General features: G+C 38.8%; 1 protein-coding gene across 8 annotated transcripts in view; it reads right to left on the bottom strand.

The window, feature by feature from the left end:
- Positions 1-17,347, bottom strand: part of dock10 (dedicator of cytokinesis 10) — a 73,406-nt gene that overhangs the window by 1,639 nt on the left and 54,420 nt on the right. For 4 of the 8 annotated variants that reach the window (XM_028045626.1, XM_028045623.1, XM_028045625.1 and 1 more), the window contains 21 exons: positions 17,149-17,257; positions 16,905-17,026; positions 14,413-14,527; positions 13,130-13,196; positions 12,693-12,740; positions 10,147-10,257; positions 9,635-9,744; positions 9,443-9,558; positions 6,798-6,935; positions 6,517-6,699; positions 6,318-6,428; positions 6,011-6,226; positions 5,087-5,144; positions 4,333-4,434; positions 3,604-3,710; positions 3,395-3,517; positions 3,033-3,146; positions 2,094-2,240; positions 786-996; positions 298-488; positions 114-214 (listed from right to left, as the gene is read on the bottom strand). In XM_028045626.1, the coding sequence (XP_027901427.1) occupies positions 114-214; positions 298-488; positions 786-996; positions 2,094-2,240; positions 3,033-3,146; positions 3,395-3,517; positions 3,604-3,710; positions 4,333-4,434; positions 5,087-5,144; positions 6,011-6,226; positions 6,318-6,428; positions 6,517-6,699; positions 6,798-6,935; positions 9,443-9,558; positions 9,635-9,744; positions 10,147-10,257; positions 12,693-12,740; positions 13,130-13,196; positions 14,413-14,527; positions 16,905-17,026; positions 17,149-17,257 (2,600 nt within the window). Of the gene's footprint in view, positions 1-113; positions 215-297; positions 489-785; positions 997-2,093; positions 2,241-2,384; positions 2,691-3,032; positions 3,147-3,394; positions 3,518-3,603; positions 3,711-4,332; positions 4,435-5,086; positions 5,145-6,010; positions 6,227-6,317; positions 6,429-6,516; positions 6,700-6,797; positions 6,936-9,442; positions 9,559-9,634; positions 9,745-10,146; positions 10,258-12,692; positions 12,741-13,129; positions 13,197-14,412; positions 14,528-16,904; positions 17,027-17,148; positions 17,258-17,347 lie in introns of those variants that run through there. The other 4 variants (XM_028045624.1, XM_028045628.1, XM_028045629.1 and 1 more) reach the window with 4 other exon arrangements.

The raw sequence follows: 17,347 nt of genomic DNA, 5'->3' as shown, positions 1-17,347 counted from the left end.
TTTACTTTAGCGTTGCTACTGACAGCAACATGCTAATGCCAGTATGATTGCTGATCCTAGCATTTTCTGTTTCTGTTTTCACTATAGGGAAGTAAAAAACAGGAAAGTCCTACCTGAAAATCTCTTTTAGGAGTTTGACCTGGTTGTCGGGATATTTCTTTGCATTCTTCTCCTCCAAAAATGCTCTGGCATAAGCCATAGGTCCTGCATTCACCTATGAAGGACCAATCAGCAGCTGTAAAACCAAATATTTAATGTGGCGTATTTGTATCTTTTTTTTTCTGGAGGAGTACTTACTTTGACGCTAACACTGCCTTGAAGTTTTAGCTGGAGCCGGATCATGTCCACCTCTCCCATGTTGCAGAGCTGGTTGAGCTCGGAAACTTTACGCGACATCTCATCAATGGCAACTTCGATTGGATTCATCTCTGTGCTTTGCTGCTCCACCACCTGGATGCGCTTCTTTAGATAGGGAAAGCTGGAACTTGCTGCAAAAATGTAAAAGTGCCACACCAACATTAGCCAAATTCGCCAAAAGACTCGAGTATTTTCTGTAACTTCTCATTTGCACAACTACAAAAGATGTTTGGAGAGAAAAAATGAAACAAGATGTAATAGAAGAACAAAAAAGTATCTTAGGTTTAACAAACTTAGAAGTTTTACTAAGACTTCAGGCATGGAAGCTTTTCATCCAATGCTCACTATTGGAATTAAAGATTGCTGAGCATAAAGCAGCCATCAAGCATAAAAACAGAAAATAGGCAAATGGATAAACAAATACTAACTGGTCAGTATGGTGCGTCTCTTGCATTGCTCCTCCACATCTCCGTGTTTCTTTCCTGACAGAGTGAAGGGTGTCTCGAACACAAAGCGGTTGATGTTGTGGTGTCTCTCAAAATCTGTTCTTTTGTCTTGTTGCTCTTTCTCATCAAAGTAGGGCACTACATATGTCACCTGAATGTAGGCGTACTTGGATTCCAGGTCTTTAGGATTTACCTGTATTAAATGAAAATTAGGCACAAAATGTGAAACTTTAGAAAAGAAAAACATGGCTCCTGCTTGTTGGCAAAACTAATAAAGATAAAAATTAGTACAACATTGACATTTTTTACTGCAGTTGCATGATGTGGGAATGTTTTGAACCAATTTTTTATCTGAGATAAATTTTCAGGACCCTACTCTCAGTACTTGATACAACTGTCTTTAGTAATAGGACTCCACCTAGCTTTCTAGCCACAACCCCTGGACTGACTCTGAGCTGACAGTCATGTTTTTGGACTGTGGGAGGAAGCCGGAGTACCCAGAGAGAACCATGCATGCACAGGGAGAACATGCAAACTCCATGCAGAAAAACCCTGGACCGGGAATCGAACCCAGGACCTTCTTGCTGCAAGGTAACAGTGCTACCAACTGCAGCCCCCCTGGTAAACTATTCCAGTGTTAATTTGTTCATGTTACCCTACTTAAAGATCAAATAACAACCCCCTCTAAAGCTTACCAACATATGACATATTCTGTCATATTTTATTACACTTTTCCTGATATTTTAGAGTTTATGATGCCATGTACTCTTCTAATCAGGACCTTTGTAAAAGAAACATGCCCACAGTATCCTCCAACATGCTCAACATTAGGCATGAGGTTCTTTTTTACATATTAATTATTTGCTTCATGCCAACCACAGATGGAGGGTTTGTTCCCAGGAAACCCAAGTCAGGAAAGTTAGCTTCATTTGACCAAATCACGCTGTTCCAGTTGTGTTCAGCAGGCTCTATGGGATATGAAATAATTCTTTGCTGACTTTCTCTCACATTGATATTTGAGCTTTGTCATCCTTTCTCTCCGGTCGTCATGCTCACTGTGTGTGGTGGCAAGATAAATGTGGTTTCTCATCAAACCTTTGTTATCTCGCTATGACTGTAGATATGGGCAACTTCAGGAAAGACACAGAATTATGTGAGGGCATTTTACAAATCTTTACCAACTGTGCAAATACTTGTTGAGGTTGCTCAATTTTTTTTTTTAGATCACATCCACATGTAATAAAACCAAGTAGATAAACTGTTGTTTCAATGGAAAAATTCTACCGTTACCTTGTTAGAGTCCTGGATCATCTTCACATTGTCAGGTCCAAACTTGTCAGAGTAGAGTTTGAGTAATCTCTGGGAGATTTCAGACAAACCTGTCAGCTTTGGCTCTTTATAGATAAACTCTTTGCTCTCCTCCTCCTCAAAGAAGCCCTAAAATCACACATATAGATAACTAATTAGTAAAACATAGATAAACCATAATGCTTTCTTCATTCACATTTCTTGAGTCAACGATGCTGCAAATAAACATGATTGTATTAAAGCACTTCACTCTGCCCTATCAGCATGTTTGTTAAGTTTTGGATGGAAGACTAGGAAGATCATTTTCAAAGCAACATTGGGATCAGATGTCAAAGGTGAGTAAGTTTTGCTGAATGTGTCGAATGTGGGTGCATGACATCAACCTGTCTTAAGTTTTAGGGGGAAAAAATGACTTCATCGTCAGGCGTTACGGGGAGTAAGCTGGACCACAACAAGAGTCACACAACCTTTCAAAGGGTCAGAGCAGCAGATGTTATTTTTGGTAAAAGGACAACAGAGGTAAGATTGATTAGCACCAGGGGAAATGAAAACTTAAGGGCACTCGAGACTTACCGCAATCTTGAATTAAAAATATGATAAACAGGAAAGAAAAGAGCAAACAGAGAGATTAAGGATTCTGACTACAGAGAAAATTTTAGCTATCTAATTTTGTCTAAACAGACTGTATTTAGAGCTCAGAATTGATACCAAATCAAAGCAAAGTGTAACACTTGAATGTTACCTAAATCACAGTAATTGTAGCTGTGGAGTTAAGTCTCTGCTTCGGAAGTTGGGTGCCCATTAGCATCTCATGAAATCATAACCACACTTTCCCAGCCAGCACTGAGTTTTTATAGTCGATTCTGTTTATATTAGCATGGTCAGCAGTGTGTGCCTTAATTTACATTAATTGTCACTCACTTGTCCATAAAAAGCCACACGGTAATAGCGTCCAAAGAGCCGTTTTTCTGAGTTCACGACCTCCGTCACCTTCAGATATGAGCGGTGAATGTCGTAGTACAGCTCCGACAGTCTCTGCGGAAAACAGGGAATAGCACACAAACTTAGACAGATATGGCGGTTATTTATATGGCACCAATTCACAACAAATATCATTTTAAGGAACTTTGAAATTACAAAGCTTTTCTAATGCATATTCAAAATGTAACACAATCTGATTCATTTCTATCCAATGATGCAGTCCGAGTATTGCTACATTTTGTACGAATACAGCGAAACTCTCAAAATCAGAAAACAGATTTTGACTTTAACTTCAACGTTACCTTGAAGTCTCTCCTCTTCTCAAAAACAGCAATCACAGGTTTGTTTATGTCTGCAATAAGCTCATATCGCTCAGATTTCCACAGGTAGTCCACACACAGCTCCAGCTGCTCCACCAAAGTGTCCTAATAGCATAATCCAATATATTATTTTTTAAATACTAAACTACTATTATTCATAAATGATCATCTTTTTTTTTGAGAACACTGACCTCAGTGTATGGCGTATCTTGTGTACCTGTATCTTCCTTCATAGCACCTTCCTCCTTAACATTGGGGCTAATGCACATAAATGCTGCCCAGCCCATAGAGAATGATGCTAGAGTAACAGACAGGTAAAACTGACATTAGGGCATGCAATTCAGAATATATGCAGTACAGACCTTCAGATTTTCGACTTAGGTTTTGTGCTAATGGTATTGAAGTCAGTTCCGTTGCAAAGGTTTTCAAAACCCTTGAACATTTTCCACATTTTCTCTTGACAAGAACCACAAACGTTAATGTATTTTCTAGGGTTTTATGAAAATCCCAAATAAAACTAGTTGAAATTTGTGGTTATAAAAAAGGACAAAATGTGAAGCACGTGCATAAAATCTAATGTATAATCAGGCGTCCGTTTTTGCTGCCTTACACAAAATGAACATCATTCAGTGTAAATTGTGAGTTATCATATATGTTGGTGATATATCCTATCAAACAAAACTGGTGTGCACAACACAGGGCAGGCATTGACTGCCATTTTATTCCCTCAAACAAGCTATCTGACATCAAAGCTAAAATGTTCATTCCTAATCTGGACAAAAATGATACAACCTACAGGAGAGAAGATGTTAAAAAGAACACCTGATAAGTCAACTCTTCTTTCAATATCAACACATTAGAACAGATTATGTGAACTCCCAGCCCCTCCACCCAGCAGGCCCCCAGGCGCACACACTCACTGTCTTGATCTCGGGAGGAAGTTAGTAAGGAGCTACAGTTAAAGACAGGGCTTTCTTCAGGGGACACACAGGACATTCCGGCTTTGTCGGCTCTCCAGTAGCCTGTTTGGTAGGAGGGAAGGAGGACCAGCAGGTTTATAAAAATATGCGTCCACTTGCTTTGATCTTCTACGCTCGAGGACGAGACTCACAAAGCGGCTAAGCAACAGTAGCTATGGGCTCGGTTAGTGAAGCGCATGCAAATGGATGCCAGGCACATTCGGCTAAAGATGCAGGCTTCACATGAGGGTGCACAGACAAAAGGAGCGAGTGAAGACAAAGAAACAAATGAGAATATGTAGAGATCAGCCTAGAGCTCTACAAGAAATAAAAAGACTTATTCGGAGCTAAATATCTTCACTATAACTGTGCAGTAAAGTAAATCAGCTTTAATTCATTAGCCATCTGCACTAAGCCACTGTGAACATATTCCACTATTTTCAACAATTTTAGAAAGAAATTATGTCTGAAAGTTTTGATGATTGTGTTAAATGTGAACAGATTAAGCAGATTAAGAAATATATATGTAGCTGTATATTTTTATTATACAGCTATATTTTAATACAAGTTCTGCTAATAGAGTAGCAGAACGTATCATGTAAGTAGAGAGGAACAGAAATAGATGCTCAGTAAGCAGAGATTTTTGGGCAAAACGTTACACAGGCAGACCATACTGCAAAAGAAAGCTTGTTAAATTTAAGTGGCCAGGACTTACCTCTCCTCTTCAGCGATTCAGCAATCAGGGCTGAGATGTGGATGTAGCACATGGCAGCCTAAGAAAAAAAACATCAACAAGTGCAGTTTTCAGGTACAATCGTACAGCAGAAGGTGATACATGCAGTAAAACGTTCCAAAAAATAAATAAAATAGATAAAAAAAACAACGTAACAAATGAGTGAAACAGAAAAATCATGTAAACGGTGCCTAGCTTTTTAGCTAACCGCTCTGCATAAAAGCCTTGTGAGAAGGAGCAGAACAGCTGTTTCATGGTATTAACATAAAATTAAAAAACCCACATAGCACGATAAAAATTCTTTAAAACAAGTTTTCCTTCTGCTGCAAAAACAATAAGCCACATTACAGTTACATTATTTATGTTATATAGACTATTAATCTAATGTTTTTTGATTTATAAATTTGGACAGTTTCTAAAAATCTCCTTTAGCTAAAATCAAAGAACAGAAATATTATGTATGGAAGTTTCAGAGGTCTCAAACCGTAACTTTAAAAACCTTAGCATATACTATTTTTGGTCTCAGGCATAACCAAGACTTTATAAATGTAGTCTCAAAATGGTACATTGTTATAGTACATGTCAAACAAGAAAAACTATTGTGGCAATTTCACCATTGGTTAGTTAGTTAAGTGGAACTCAATCGTAACACTAATGTATAACACTTAAAATTTATTAAATTTAGGTTGGTATTGTTAAGGAAAATGATTATTTAAGTGCTAAAATATGTTACTCCACTTCAAAGCTACTGAAGACTGAAGTTAGGTATTGACAGATGCCTTTCCCTAAATGACTTAGATCCATATTGGTAAAAACAATAAAAATTCTAATCGAGACATCCCAAATGGAAAGTGTTTCAAAAGTCATTTAGGTGAGATCAGTCAAAGAAAATTTGAGATGTCTGACCTCAGACAAGTCCCCGTTGCGGACGTGAACCTTGGCCATGCTCTCCAGCCAGGTGCGTCGGAGCTCAGGCGTGCTGGCGTAGGAGTTAGCCAAACTATACTGCAGGTCCACCAACATTTCTGGGTCTTTTTCATGCTCCTTCATTTGGGCCGTAGCCATCAGGACTGTCCTGATCCGTTTGGTCAGATCCTTCACCTCAGCAGGGAATGGTGTATTCTGAAGGAATTAGAAGAACATTCCTTATTTTAAAATGTTGATGATTCTCAAAACCCATATGACCATAACACAACTCTTAAACTTGCATTACCTTGAGCGGCACATCTCCGTTGGCAAAGTTGTTAATGATGGCCAAGGACTGTTGAAACCTCGAGCCTCCAATTCCAGCATCTGCGATCAGCTGGCTCACTGCTTTGATAACCTACAGTGGAGACAGAGGCTCAGCGTGGCTCTGGAAGATCCCTTGTACTTCCATTACCGTAAATCAAGGGGGTGGGGGCGTCACTGACCTGCAAATGTGAGCGGACGATTGATTTGCCTTTTGTAAACTCAAAGTTTTGCCTCATGAAGAAATAGAGCAAGGCAGCTGCCTCCGTCTGGGTGGAGCTGGATCGATGGTTACAGCATTTTAGGATCTCATGGCACAGACAGCCACACAGGTCTGCCTTACCCTGGAAGAATGCGCTGGGAAACTGCAGAACGAAAGGACCGTCAGACCCAACATCACATGAGAGAAGCTAGCGGAAGTCTTCGAATGCATTTTTGTGTAATTAAATGGGGCTTGCTGGACCTTTTGCACAAAGAGCCTGAGGGCAGCAAAGACGTGCCGCAGGGTCGCAGTTGATTGGTTGATCTGAAAGAAGAGCAAGTAGGTGTCCAGCACCTTCTTCATCAAAGTGTTCTGCCCTTCATCCTGCAGCAACTGCTTCTATATGAAGTAAGAGGAAGAAAGGAGAAACTGTGTGTTATTGTGGTAGCTACATTTAATAATAGGAATCAATATCATTGAAACTTAAGGAAGTAATTTTAGATATTTTAATTTTGTCGGGAATTAAATTGAATATGACAAAAAATGTTTGAAATAACAGCAACAAATTATGGATTTGTGGGAAAAAAAGAAAGAGAGTGCAACTCTGGAAGATGGAAGAAAAATAAACCCAATTAATAATGAGCAAAAAATAATAAAGTTTTCAAAATTAAATATACATAATCATCATTTTTGCAGCATGCATTCATTTTATAAGTTAAAAATATCAACAATAATCCCACTTGACTGTTTTGGAGCCGCATTTTTGACCTCCATTTTTGACCTCCATCTTTGACCTCGACTTGTTTCTGCCGGGTGAGTAGTGAGTTGTGCTATTTTAAGTAATTAGTCTGATAACAATGCTATTGCTAACAACAAGCTAATCCATGTTATTTCTATGAGCTTGGATCTCCTGGTAAATAATTTATTTGGCTTCTCTAAACCCAAATTCATGCTGTAGTTGTATGTTAATGTTGAGTGGCTGTAGGACAATGGATTCAGGTTCAGTGTAGGTCAACCATTCTACAGGATCCCCCATGTTTGTGTCTGGCCACATCTGGTTCGTGGCCAGACACAAACCACATGGGGGAATAGTCACAACTCACTGTTACTGTATGGCTGGGTAGGTTATATTTACTTTATTTAGCTTTTTTTCTTCGTTTTAATTTTTTTAGCATGAAAAAAATGAAAAGTCAGCATGAAAGTCCCACTGCATAAACATTTTCTGTCCGTGACTGCTAACAACATTAGCTCTCTGGGGACTATAAAGCTAGGGCATAAAAATAATATATCTTATCTTACATATGAATGCTTGTCCTTCTGAATAACTGTCCAATAAAATATCTGGAACTATGATTAAACGATGCCATCGTTACCTGTAAGAAAGTGGGCGCTGCAAACTCTTGCATTGTTAGTTTCTGCTCCTCCTGTTTTTAGCTGTAGATGGTTGATCCACATTTCTCCTCTTTTTTCGGTAATTTTTTAAAAAATTAACTCCCTTCATAACACGAAAATAATGTTTATCTTTCTCCCTACAGGACACAAACTTTAGGCATTTTGATGCTGGATCAACAGAAGTAAATGGGCTGCATTTACGTCCTGCCCTCCATCTGCATTGGGTGACGTCGGCGCTGCATCTGAAACCCAGCTTTTGTTGTTAAATGTATGGAGATACAGCAGTGGAAAATTAAGCATATTTCTTCTATTTTGCTTGTTTTTCACATTTCAGTATTTTACACTATCAAACAAATTTCAATATAAAACCACAATAAACCGAGTAAATACAAAAAAGTGTTTACGAAAAGACGTTTTCAAGTGATCAGTATATTTATTAAGAGAATAAATTCATTCTGGCAGTATCAAAATATTGCACTCCATTGCTGAATCATGAATTATCTGTACATAACCACTTTTCTTTGGCTTTATTTCTCTAGTCAACGTCTGAATAATAATAATAATAATAAAAAGAAGGGTTTTGCAGTAACCTAGACAGAGCCCAGTCTTTAATCCGATTGAGGTGCTAAAGCATGAGTTTAAACAAGCTGTTCATGCTCAAAAACCCTTCAGTGGGACTGAATAAAGAAAAATGTCAATGAAATCTGGGCCAACATTCCATAACTGTGCCAGTTATTGCTTGATAGCAATATTTTCTACTGAGGGAGAGAGGAGAGAAGGGCACAACCAGGTTGGTTTGTGATATAATTGCCCATAACAAGCAAAATCATCCTTTAAAAACTGCTTCATGTCATAACTTCTGCTCAAATGCTGATTATTATTTGAACATTATTTTTGTTTCCTGGTTGGAGCGATAATTGACATTGTTTCTGATTAGTCCACTGTTGTCTTGTTTTCAATATTTTAGCTGTGAATTGTGGCTCTGTATTAATATATATTATTTAGCTCATCTTCCAAGGTGGAAGAAAAATAATTAATATCAAGTATGTTTCAAGATAATTGTATTCCTTTTTCGTCCAGTCCTCTAATTCTTAAACTTTGACTTCTTCCTTGGTTTACTTTTATCTTTAATTTGTTTTATCCTTTCTGTTCTAAATTGGCTTGATCTAACATTGCACCAACAACTAATGAAGTGCGTAAAAACAAAAAAGCCACACGACACATAACCTTTCAAGCACAAAAGTGCAGAAAGTGCAAAACAGTTTTTTCTTGCCACCAGGTGGCAGTAAAAGATCAGGTAATATGCTGCTGAATCCATAATTTACACCACAATCCCTCCCGGATTCAACACGAGCTTTTATTTACACTAAATAGTTTAAGCGTTTGCTACCACAATTTAACTTTTTTTTTTCTGTTTTGTACAAAACGTCATCTGATTTTACATAAGAAACAAAGAAAACTGATAAATATACAGGCAATATGTTGTAGCTTTGGCTGTGCAGCATGATGCAGACCTTATGATGGTGAACAAAGAGCTCTAGTACATCCAGCACGGTGAGAGCCACTTCTGTGGACAAGTTGGCCTCAATGTCTGTGGGACTCAGCGTGTCACCGTCCTGGATGCTCCCATCTACAAACAGAATCGAGCGCGGGATGTAATTTCAATCCACCAAAAGCAGCATTATAATCCTCTGTCTGTGTTTTACCTGTTTCCATCATCTGCAGCAGCTTTGGGTTCATGAGTGCGTTCTTGCCCCTGATGATGGGCATGGTCTGGGAGCGAGCATGTCGGTGGCCTTCCCCTCCAGAGGCCATCCTGGGGATGACAGCACCAGGCATGTTTTAGAAATTAAACAACTGTAGCTATAGGAATTAACCTATAGCGAATAAGAAACTTTTATGCAACATAATAAATACTAACAACACATAGTCAATAGCTATGAGGAGGGGCATGCTCAAAACACAGCTACAATATGTGGCATGGAAACACAGTGATATAAAAAAAATGAATATACATAAAGCAAAAAAAATTATTTAAAAAAATGTATCTACTTGTAAATTTCATCTACCGTAGAATTTTCTATGGTTTCTTGTTATTAAAGCCAACCAGACATCATTAAGACCAAGAGCACTTTGAGTAACCAAAGACTCAGCATCTTCGTCTTAGCTCATCGTCATCATCATAATCATCATCATGGCTGAGGTGGAGGATGATTACCATTGTGGGAAGAGGCTCGAGGGTTGAGAGGACTGGGAGGGGTTGCTAGAGCCCTTCAGGGTGCCATTGGCCTGGGTTGCCTGGGCCAGCTTTACTGCCGCTGCTAGCTTCCTGTTCACAAGCCAACCACATCACAGCTAACGTTAGTTACTGTAGTTTAAGCAATCAATGTGTTTTATGTCCATCATTTATCAGTCAGTGATCCTAACTGTGAGTGGCAAGCTAACAGGTGTCGTTGCTTGCTTATATAATCAATTAAAGCCCTTTATGTAAACGCGATGCACATCAGAGAGGTTTTGGCTCTTTTGTGGCTTTACATAGGTATAGCAGCTGGCTCACAATGTGTGTGCTTTCTTTTTCCCCAGCAAAGCAAAATGAAACGCAAAAAAGCATTCAAGATCTGCAAAATTGACCTTGGTAGGATGAGAGAGCAGCTGGAGTTGGAAAAAGAAATTCAGCTCGTACAGAGTGGAAGGTCAGCCAGATGGAAAATCAATTGTTTTAGTTTGCCATTAGTATAATCCTACAGAACTGAAGTGATGAACAAAGAGTTAGAGTTTGCATTAATGTAATACAAATATCAGCGTCAGAATTAATACATATGGATTTGATCATGCTGAATGCCAGCAATCAGATACCTGACCTCAGCGTAGGTTTGTCTAGGTAAACACTTGCTGCCTTTGTAAAACAACAACAAAAAAAAGGATATGGAAATGTTGCAGATGGATTCACAGAACAGAGGATTCCATCCACCATCGGTGAGAAAAAAAATACATAACTATACATCAACACAGGAAAAGCAATCAAGTAAACACAGATAAGTGCTCGATTGATGCAATACATCATACACGTGCACCAACATGGATGGACACCATGCACAAAACTGGGGGGGAGACATGCAATATGATGCAGCTTACAGTACAATGTTTAACAGTGACATTACTTTATTAATGTGTCAGATAGTGTAGATAGCCATTCTTCTTTTAGGGTCGTGATAATGCAGATTGGGAGTTAGCTAAACTGTTTAGGAAAGCATAACTTGGCAAACAATTCTTTTCCAAAATATGAACATTAGGGGGATATTGGAGGTAGTTTTCAGTGTCAATATGGTGTGTAAAACAAAGTCTGGGTATGCATAAGGGTAAGATATGGACAAAGCTAGGAAACTGCACTTTCTATGACTTTTCGGGTCACGTCTGAAGTACATTCAAGTTGAGAGAAAGACTGAAGCAGATAACAGAAAGGCTCTGGTTTCCTGTTCCAACATCTGTCTGTTATAGAATATGTTGAATTTGGAAATGTTGGCGACCATTTGGAAATCTCAGAGCTAAGGATCAACACTCTGGAGTATAAATGGAAACTGCTGTCTTAGTAACGCTGGCCTCAACAATTTTTGTCTTTCTTTAAAGGACCAGTAAAACACTGTTTTAAAGTGATCGTTTCTGCATGAGTCATAATGTTACATCCACTTTGAAACTAAAGAATGAATCACTTCATATATGAGGCTTAACTTAAGAAGAAAAATCCATATGTAGGTCAAAGCTTTACAAAAATAGGAGGTTTAGAAACTGGCTACAAAATTCTTGTTGCATCTCTTATAACTGCTGGATTTTGCACTATGTGAGTATTATGAAAGGATTTTAATGTCAAACCTGGACACAGTTCCCCCTCTGGATGACTTAATACAATGTGCCAAGACTTGAAGCCTATATTGTTGTCTGGCTTGCAGGCTGGCTACACACTGCTCATGTACTTCACCCCTCCTGACCTACAACCGGTGCCCACACTGACTCAGCCAGGCACTTAGAAAGGCAGACACTGATACATACACAGGCGTACGGTGGTGAATCCTCCGATGGCCTGGCATTACAGACGAATGTTAAGCAGCTAGCTTAGCCACGACCGAGAGCCTCCCAGCTATTCATATTCAGTTAATGCCTCCGCATACAGGAAGTCAGTGTGTTCATTCAGTCTTTTTTTTTTTTTGTAGGGCTTACACGTCTGAGTCCTGCTGCTGAAAGGAAAAAGACGGTTAATTTAATTAGCTGCAAGGAACCAAAAGATGGAAGGGTCTTGCAGTGCCAGTGGCTCTGCTCCAACAAGAGCAGACAGTCACATCTCAATCCCCATCCTGAGCTTTCCAACTCCTACAGCGCAAAATCCAGCAGTGATTCTTTCCTCGCAGCACGATCCAGGAGTTTCACCTCCCCCCTTCTTTCCGTCTTATTCCCTCCTTATCCATCTTCTTCTCGTGAAGCTCATCCAAGAGCATGCACACGCATGCAAAGCACATATTAGGATTTCTGCCCGACTGTGCCCGATTAATTTATTTGTGTGTGCTCCAACACGTCTGAATGCGGCTGCATTTATGCATGTGTGCAACCATGATTATATGAATTATGTATCAGGTGGTCGAGGGTGTGGAAACTCTCAGCTGCAGCAGGTAATAGGTTTTTTTTTTCGTTTTTCGCCATATCAGTAGCTTTGTGAAGAAAGCATGTGAACAACATCAATTGAGAAGAAAGCAAAGAGAGACATGGACATACCTGGCTATGTGGCGTTTCCCCAGAAACCTGAAGTGCTGAAGACAAAGCCTGAGGGGAAAAAAAAAAACAACAACACCCATTTGGAAATGTCTTGTGTTTCAAAGGTTAAAGGGGGAAAAGAAAGTATCTCAGATAAAATTGAACTAGCATAGATGCTGACACAAACAGGAAGCATAGAAAGTTAATTTAATGCACTCCTCTGTGGATTGGGATCTTGGACTAAAATCACAAACTGTTTTCTTCTCTTGCTGTGTCATTATTTTTCATCTGTTCCCTTCTGGCCATGTTCCCTATTCTTCTCATTTGCCTTTCCCCACCCTTGGCTGTCTCAGATTTCTTTCGAATTGCCCGTAGGCTACTTCTATAATCAGTCGAATTCGACCTGTGGTACCGCTCTTTCAACAAAGAAAAAACAAAAAGAAATTAAAAGCTCTTACTCCAGGATGTTAAAGAAGTCAGAGATCTCCTGGTGTATGGCCCGGTGCCAGTAGGACACCAGCACATCTGGAAACAGTGAAAAAAAAATGGATCAAGTCAAACATTTCTGATTAGCTGAGTACTGTTTGTAAAACCAATGTTATAACTCAGTTATTCATGCAGCTCAGGAAACAATGCTCACAAAGCTTTTTGGGAAAAGGAGAAAATATCCTTACACCAAATAAATATTACATGTCATATTGTTTCTCCAATGTTACATTCCGAAACAAAAGAAAAACAGCCAAATGTTGTGGAAGTATGCAACTTCAACAGATTTGAGATGATACATCCGTCATTGTGACACGCATGACTCCATGTCCAGTAACAAAAATGTTCAGAGATCTGGCAACATCTTGATTTTTTTTTCTACGTTCATTCAACCAGCATTATTCTGCTGAAAAAAGGCCACAGTTCTCAGAGAATGACCATAAAAGGAAGTCCCAGGTCTGCAACAAAAATTACATAGGTGGTATGTGTGTGTAAGAGTAACTTTCACTTTGATGACACTTTGACTGAGGAGCATTTTGTTGCCAGAGACTCCACAGGTACACAAAGTACAGCACAGGTAGTCAGGTCTTCCATGTACTGTGACAGAAAACATAATTTATCAGACCAGGACACCTTTTTCCATTGATCTCTAATCCAGTTCTGGTAATCACATATCCAGACCCTGACTGGTCTGTGGCAATGCATGTCCATAGATAGCTGAATGCAATGTAGTGTGTGTTCTGCGTGCTTCAAAGAATTTTGGTTGGCCAAAACTCTGTTTCCAGTTCAACACTCTTCCTTCCTTGGACCACCTTTGGTAGTGATGCTCTCTCAGGTCTTTAAGCAATCACAACTGGTTTCTTGTTAAATTTGCTCAAATCCTTATGCTTGCCTTTTTTTTCCTCCTTGAAATCCATCAATCAGGGTAAACAATGTTTATTTACCCAATATACTCCACCCACAAACAGATGTCAGGATGTAGAGATAATAGGCATATCTACTTCACCTGTCTGTGGTTATAATGTGATGCTTGATCTGTGTTTATCCCATGACTTGGGATATACAACAAACCAATGCCAAAAAAAGCAAAAATGGATGGATAAAAATTTGGAAAAAGAAAGGGGTCAAAGTAGGTCTAGTTGAAATGCAAATTTTAAATCTCAAGACTTCCACCACAATTCATCATAGTCATGAACTGAGCTGTCCTGCCCTAGTTATATGATAATAATAATAATAATAAAAACACATTTCTTACCTTCAGATATCGTCTTCATGATGTGTAGAAAGCACATGAGGAGACTTCTGGTTTCTGCCTGGTCCAGCTTGTCACAGCGAGAACCATAACCAATTAAAGACTGTGGACGAGCAAACTAAGACAAAGACAATAAAAGAAAAAAAAAAAGAAAGTTAGTCAAAAATAATCTGTCAGCTATGTGATGATGGACCTTTTCATCTCCTCTTCAATTGCTTTTAGGTAACAATGTAGGCATTCAGAAAAGACAGAAATTGTATTTTTAATAATATGCAAGAAATCAATTGCCCAGAGATCTGAATCAGACTATTTTCTGTCTGGTTCTTATTATAGTCCAGGAGGTCAAATACTTAAAAATCAAAACAAAGAAGTACTGTTCACTAAATGCTTCCAATCCTAGAACACACACCATGATGAGTCTACACTGTGTTCCAAATTATTATGCAAGTGACATTTTCTCAGATTTTCCTAAATGGTCAATGCAAATGATGGTCAGTATAATTTTCAAGTCATGAACTATTACAGAATAAATCAAATTTTACTGAACAAAGCTCCCCATGAGAACAGTAGTTGTTCAAAAATAAAAAACTCAAAATGAACTGTTCCAATTTATTATGCACAGCAGATTTTCTAAACATTTTATGGATTATAAAGAACTGCAAACGGTCATTCTATGAATGTGCAGCATTAAATGGTCACATGTACTAAAATCAAAGCTATTTCAATCAAAAACATGTTAACAGACCGAGTTACATGTTAACATAGGACCTTCTTTGACATCACCTGCACAATTCTTGCATCCATTGAACTTGTGAGTTTGTGGAAAGTTTCTGCTTGAATTTCTTTGCAGGATGTCAAAAAACCTTCCCAGAGCTGCTGATTTGATATGAACTGCATTCAGATCTTCTGCTTGAGGAAACTCCAAAGGTTCTCAATAGGGTTGAGGTCAGAGGTCAGAGGAGGATGGTGACCACACCATGAGTTTCTCCCCTTTTATACCCATAGCAGCCAATGACACAGTGGTATTCCTTGCAGCATGAGATGGTGCATTGTCATGCATGAAGATGATTTTGCTGCTGAAGGTACGGCTCTTCTTTTTGAACCATGAAAGAAAATGATCAGTCAGAAAGTCCATATACTTTGCTGAGGTCATTTTCACACCTTCAGAGACTCTGAAGGGGCCGACCAATGATTCTCTCCCCATGATTTCAGCCCAAAGCATGACTCCACCACCTCCTTGCTGACGTCACAGCCATGTTGGGATGTGGTGACCATCCACCACCAATCCACTACTGCGTCCATCTGGACCATCCAGGGTTGCACAGCGGTCATCAGTGAACAAGTCTGTTTGAAAATTAATCTATGTATGTCTGGGCCCACTGAGACCGTTTCTGCTTGTGAGCTCTGGTTAGGGGCCCAATAGTAGGTTGATGCACCGCAAGCCTCTGGAGGATCCTCCATCTTGAGGTTCCAGAGGCTCCAGCAGCTTCAAATAACTGTTTGCTGCTTTGTAAGGGCATTTTAACAGCTGCTCTCTTAATCCGATGACTTTGTCTAACAGAAACCTTCCTCATTTTGCCTTTATCTGTACAAACCCATCTTTGTTCTGAATCAGCCACAAATCTCTTCACAGTATGATAACGCTTCAGTTTTCGTTAAATATCTAATGTTTTCATACCTTCTCATATGGCACTACACTATCTGATGATTTTCGTCAGCAGAGATCCTTTCTCTTTCCCATATTGCTTGAAACCTGTGGCCTGCTTAATAATGTGGAACATCCTTCTGAAGTAGATTTCCTTTAATTGAGCTCATGAGACAAACTAATCAACCCAGCTCTCTGAAATTAATTATAGTGATTCAAAGAGCCCTGACACACAATACCATCTATAAATTTAATAACACAACAAAAAATTTAATCTTTATGACACTTAAATCCAATTTGCATAATAATTTGGAACACGGTGTATAAAAAACAACTTAACATATCCATTATTTTGCTCTTGTTTTAGTTACATAAAAATTAGACAAAAGTTAAGAAAACTACCTTTATCAGATAATCTACAGCATACAGTTCAAAGTACAAGGCAGTAGTGGACCACACAAATACATCTTTTTTTAAATTATTAAAAATGCAAAAACAACTTTCCTGTGACGTTTTCCATTTTTACCTGTTCAACAAAAACTAAATACAATAATAGTTTAACAAAACAAAGTGTTCAGACTTCTGTAGAAAAACATTGTAGGTGCACTGTACAATAACATGAACAAATATCAGTATTTCTTTTCATAACAGGCTCAAAACTCCTAATTTTTTTCTATATTTCTCTATAAGTAAATAAATATTTTTAACATTTATTCTGGAAGATTGAGCACAGAAAAATGCAAATACAAACATTACTTAAATTATTTTTGCACCATCTGAGGAAAAAAAAAATCAGCTTTTCAAACAAAAAGGAAATTATGAAAGCTCTCTGAAATGTTTCCTGCCTCACCTTCTCACATCCATCCATCTTTTCACTGTTTCTGTCACTGTTGCTAGGGTTGGAGTCCACGCTGATCAGAGAACCTCGGGAGTCAGCCTGGTTACCCGTAGCAACCGCCAAAGATGAAAAAGCTGGTGCAGGGTAGGAGGAGCAGTAAGAGGATGGGAGGGAATCGGTATCATTGTCTCGATTCATATATTTTTTACAGAAGATAGGCTCGCAATGCAGACAGGCGCATGCTGCACTGGCATACCTGTAATTGAATTGAGCACTTCTTTGGAAAAGGAGGCATCCACAGAGTTTCCGTGGCGAGTCACCCCTCCTGCCACTCCTCCACTGACGCTTACATCATCTCGAGAGCCCTGCAAGGCAGGAAGGCAGAGAAGCAAAGAGAAAAATATCAAATGCATGTCATCCACAGTGATTCTAAACCTAAAATTAATTATCAACAT

Source organism: Xiphophorus couchianus, chromosome 18 (genome assembly GCF_001444195.1).
Source record: "Xiphophorus couchianus chromosome 18, X_couchianus-1.0, whole genome shotgun sequence".
Taxonomy (NCBI): domain Eukaryota; kingdom Metazoa; phylum Chordata; class Actinopteri; order Cyprinodontiformes; family Poeciliidae; genus Xiphophorus; species Xiphophorus couchianus.
This window is presented reverse-complemented; position numbering and strand designations above follow the sequence as displayed.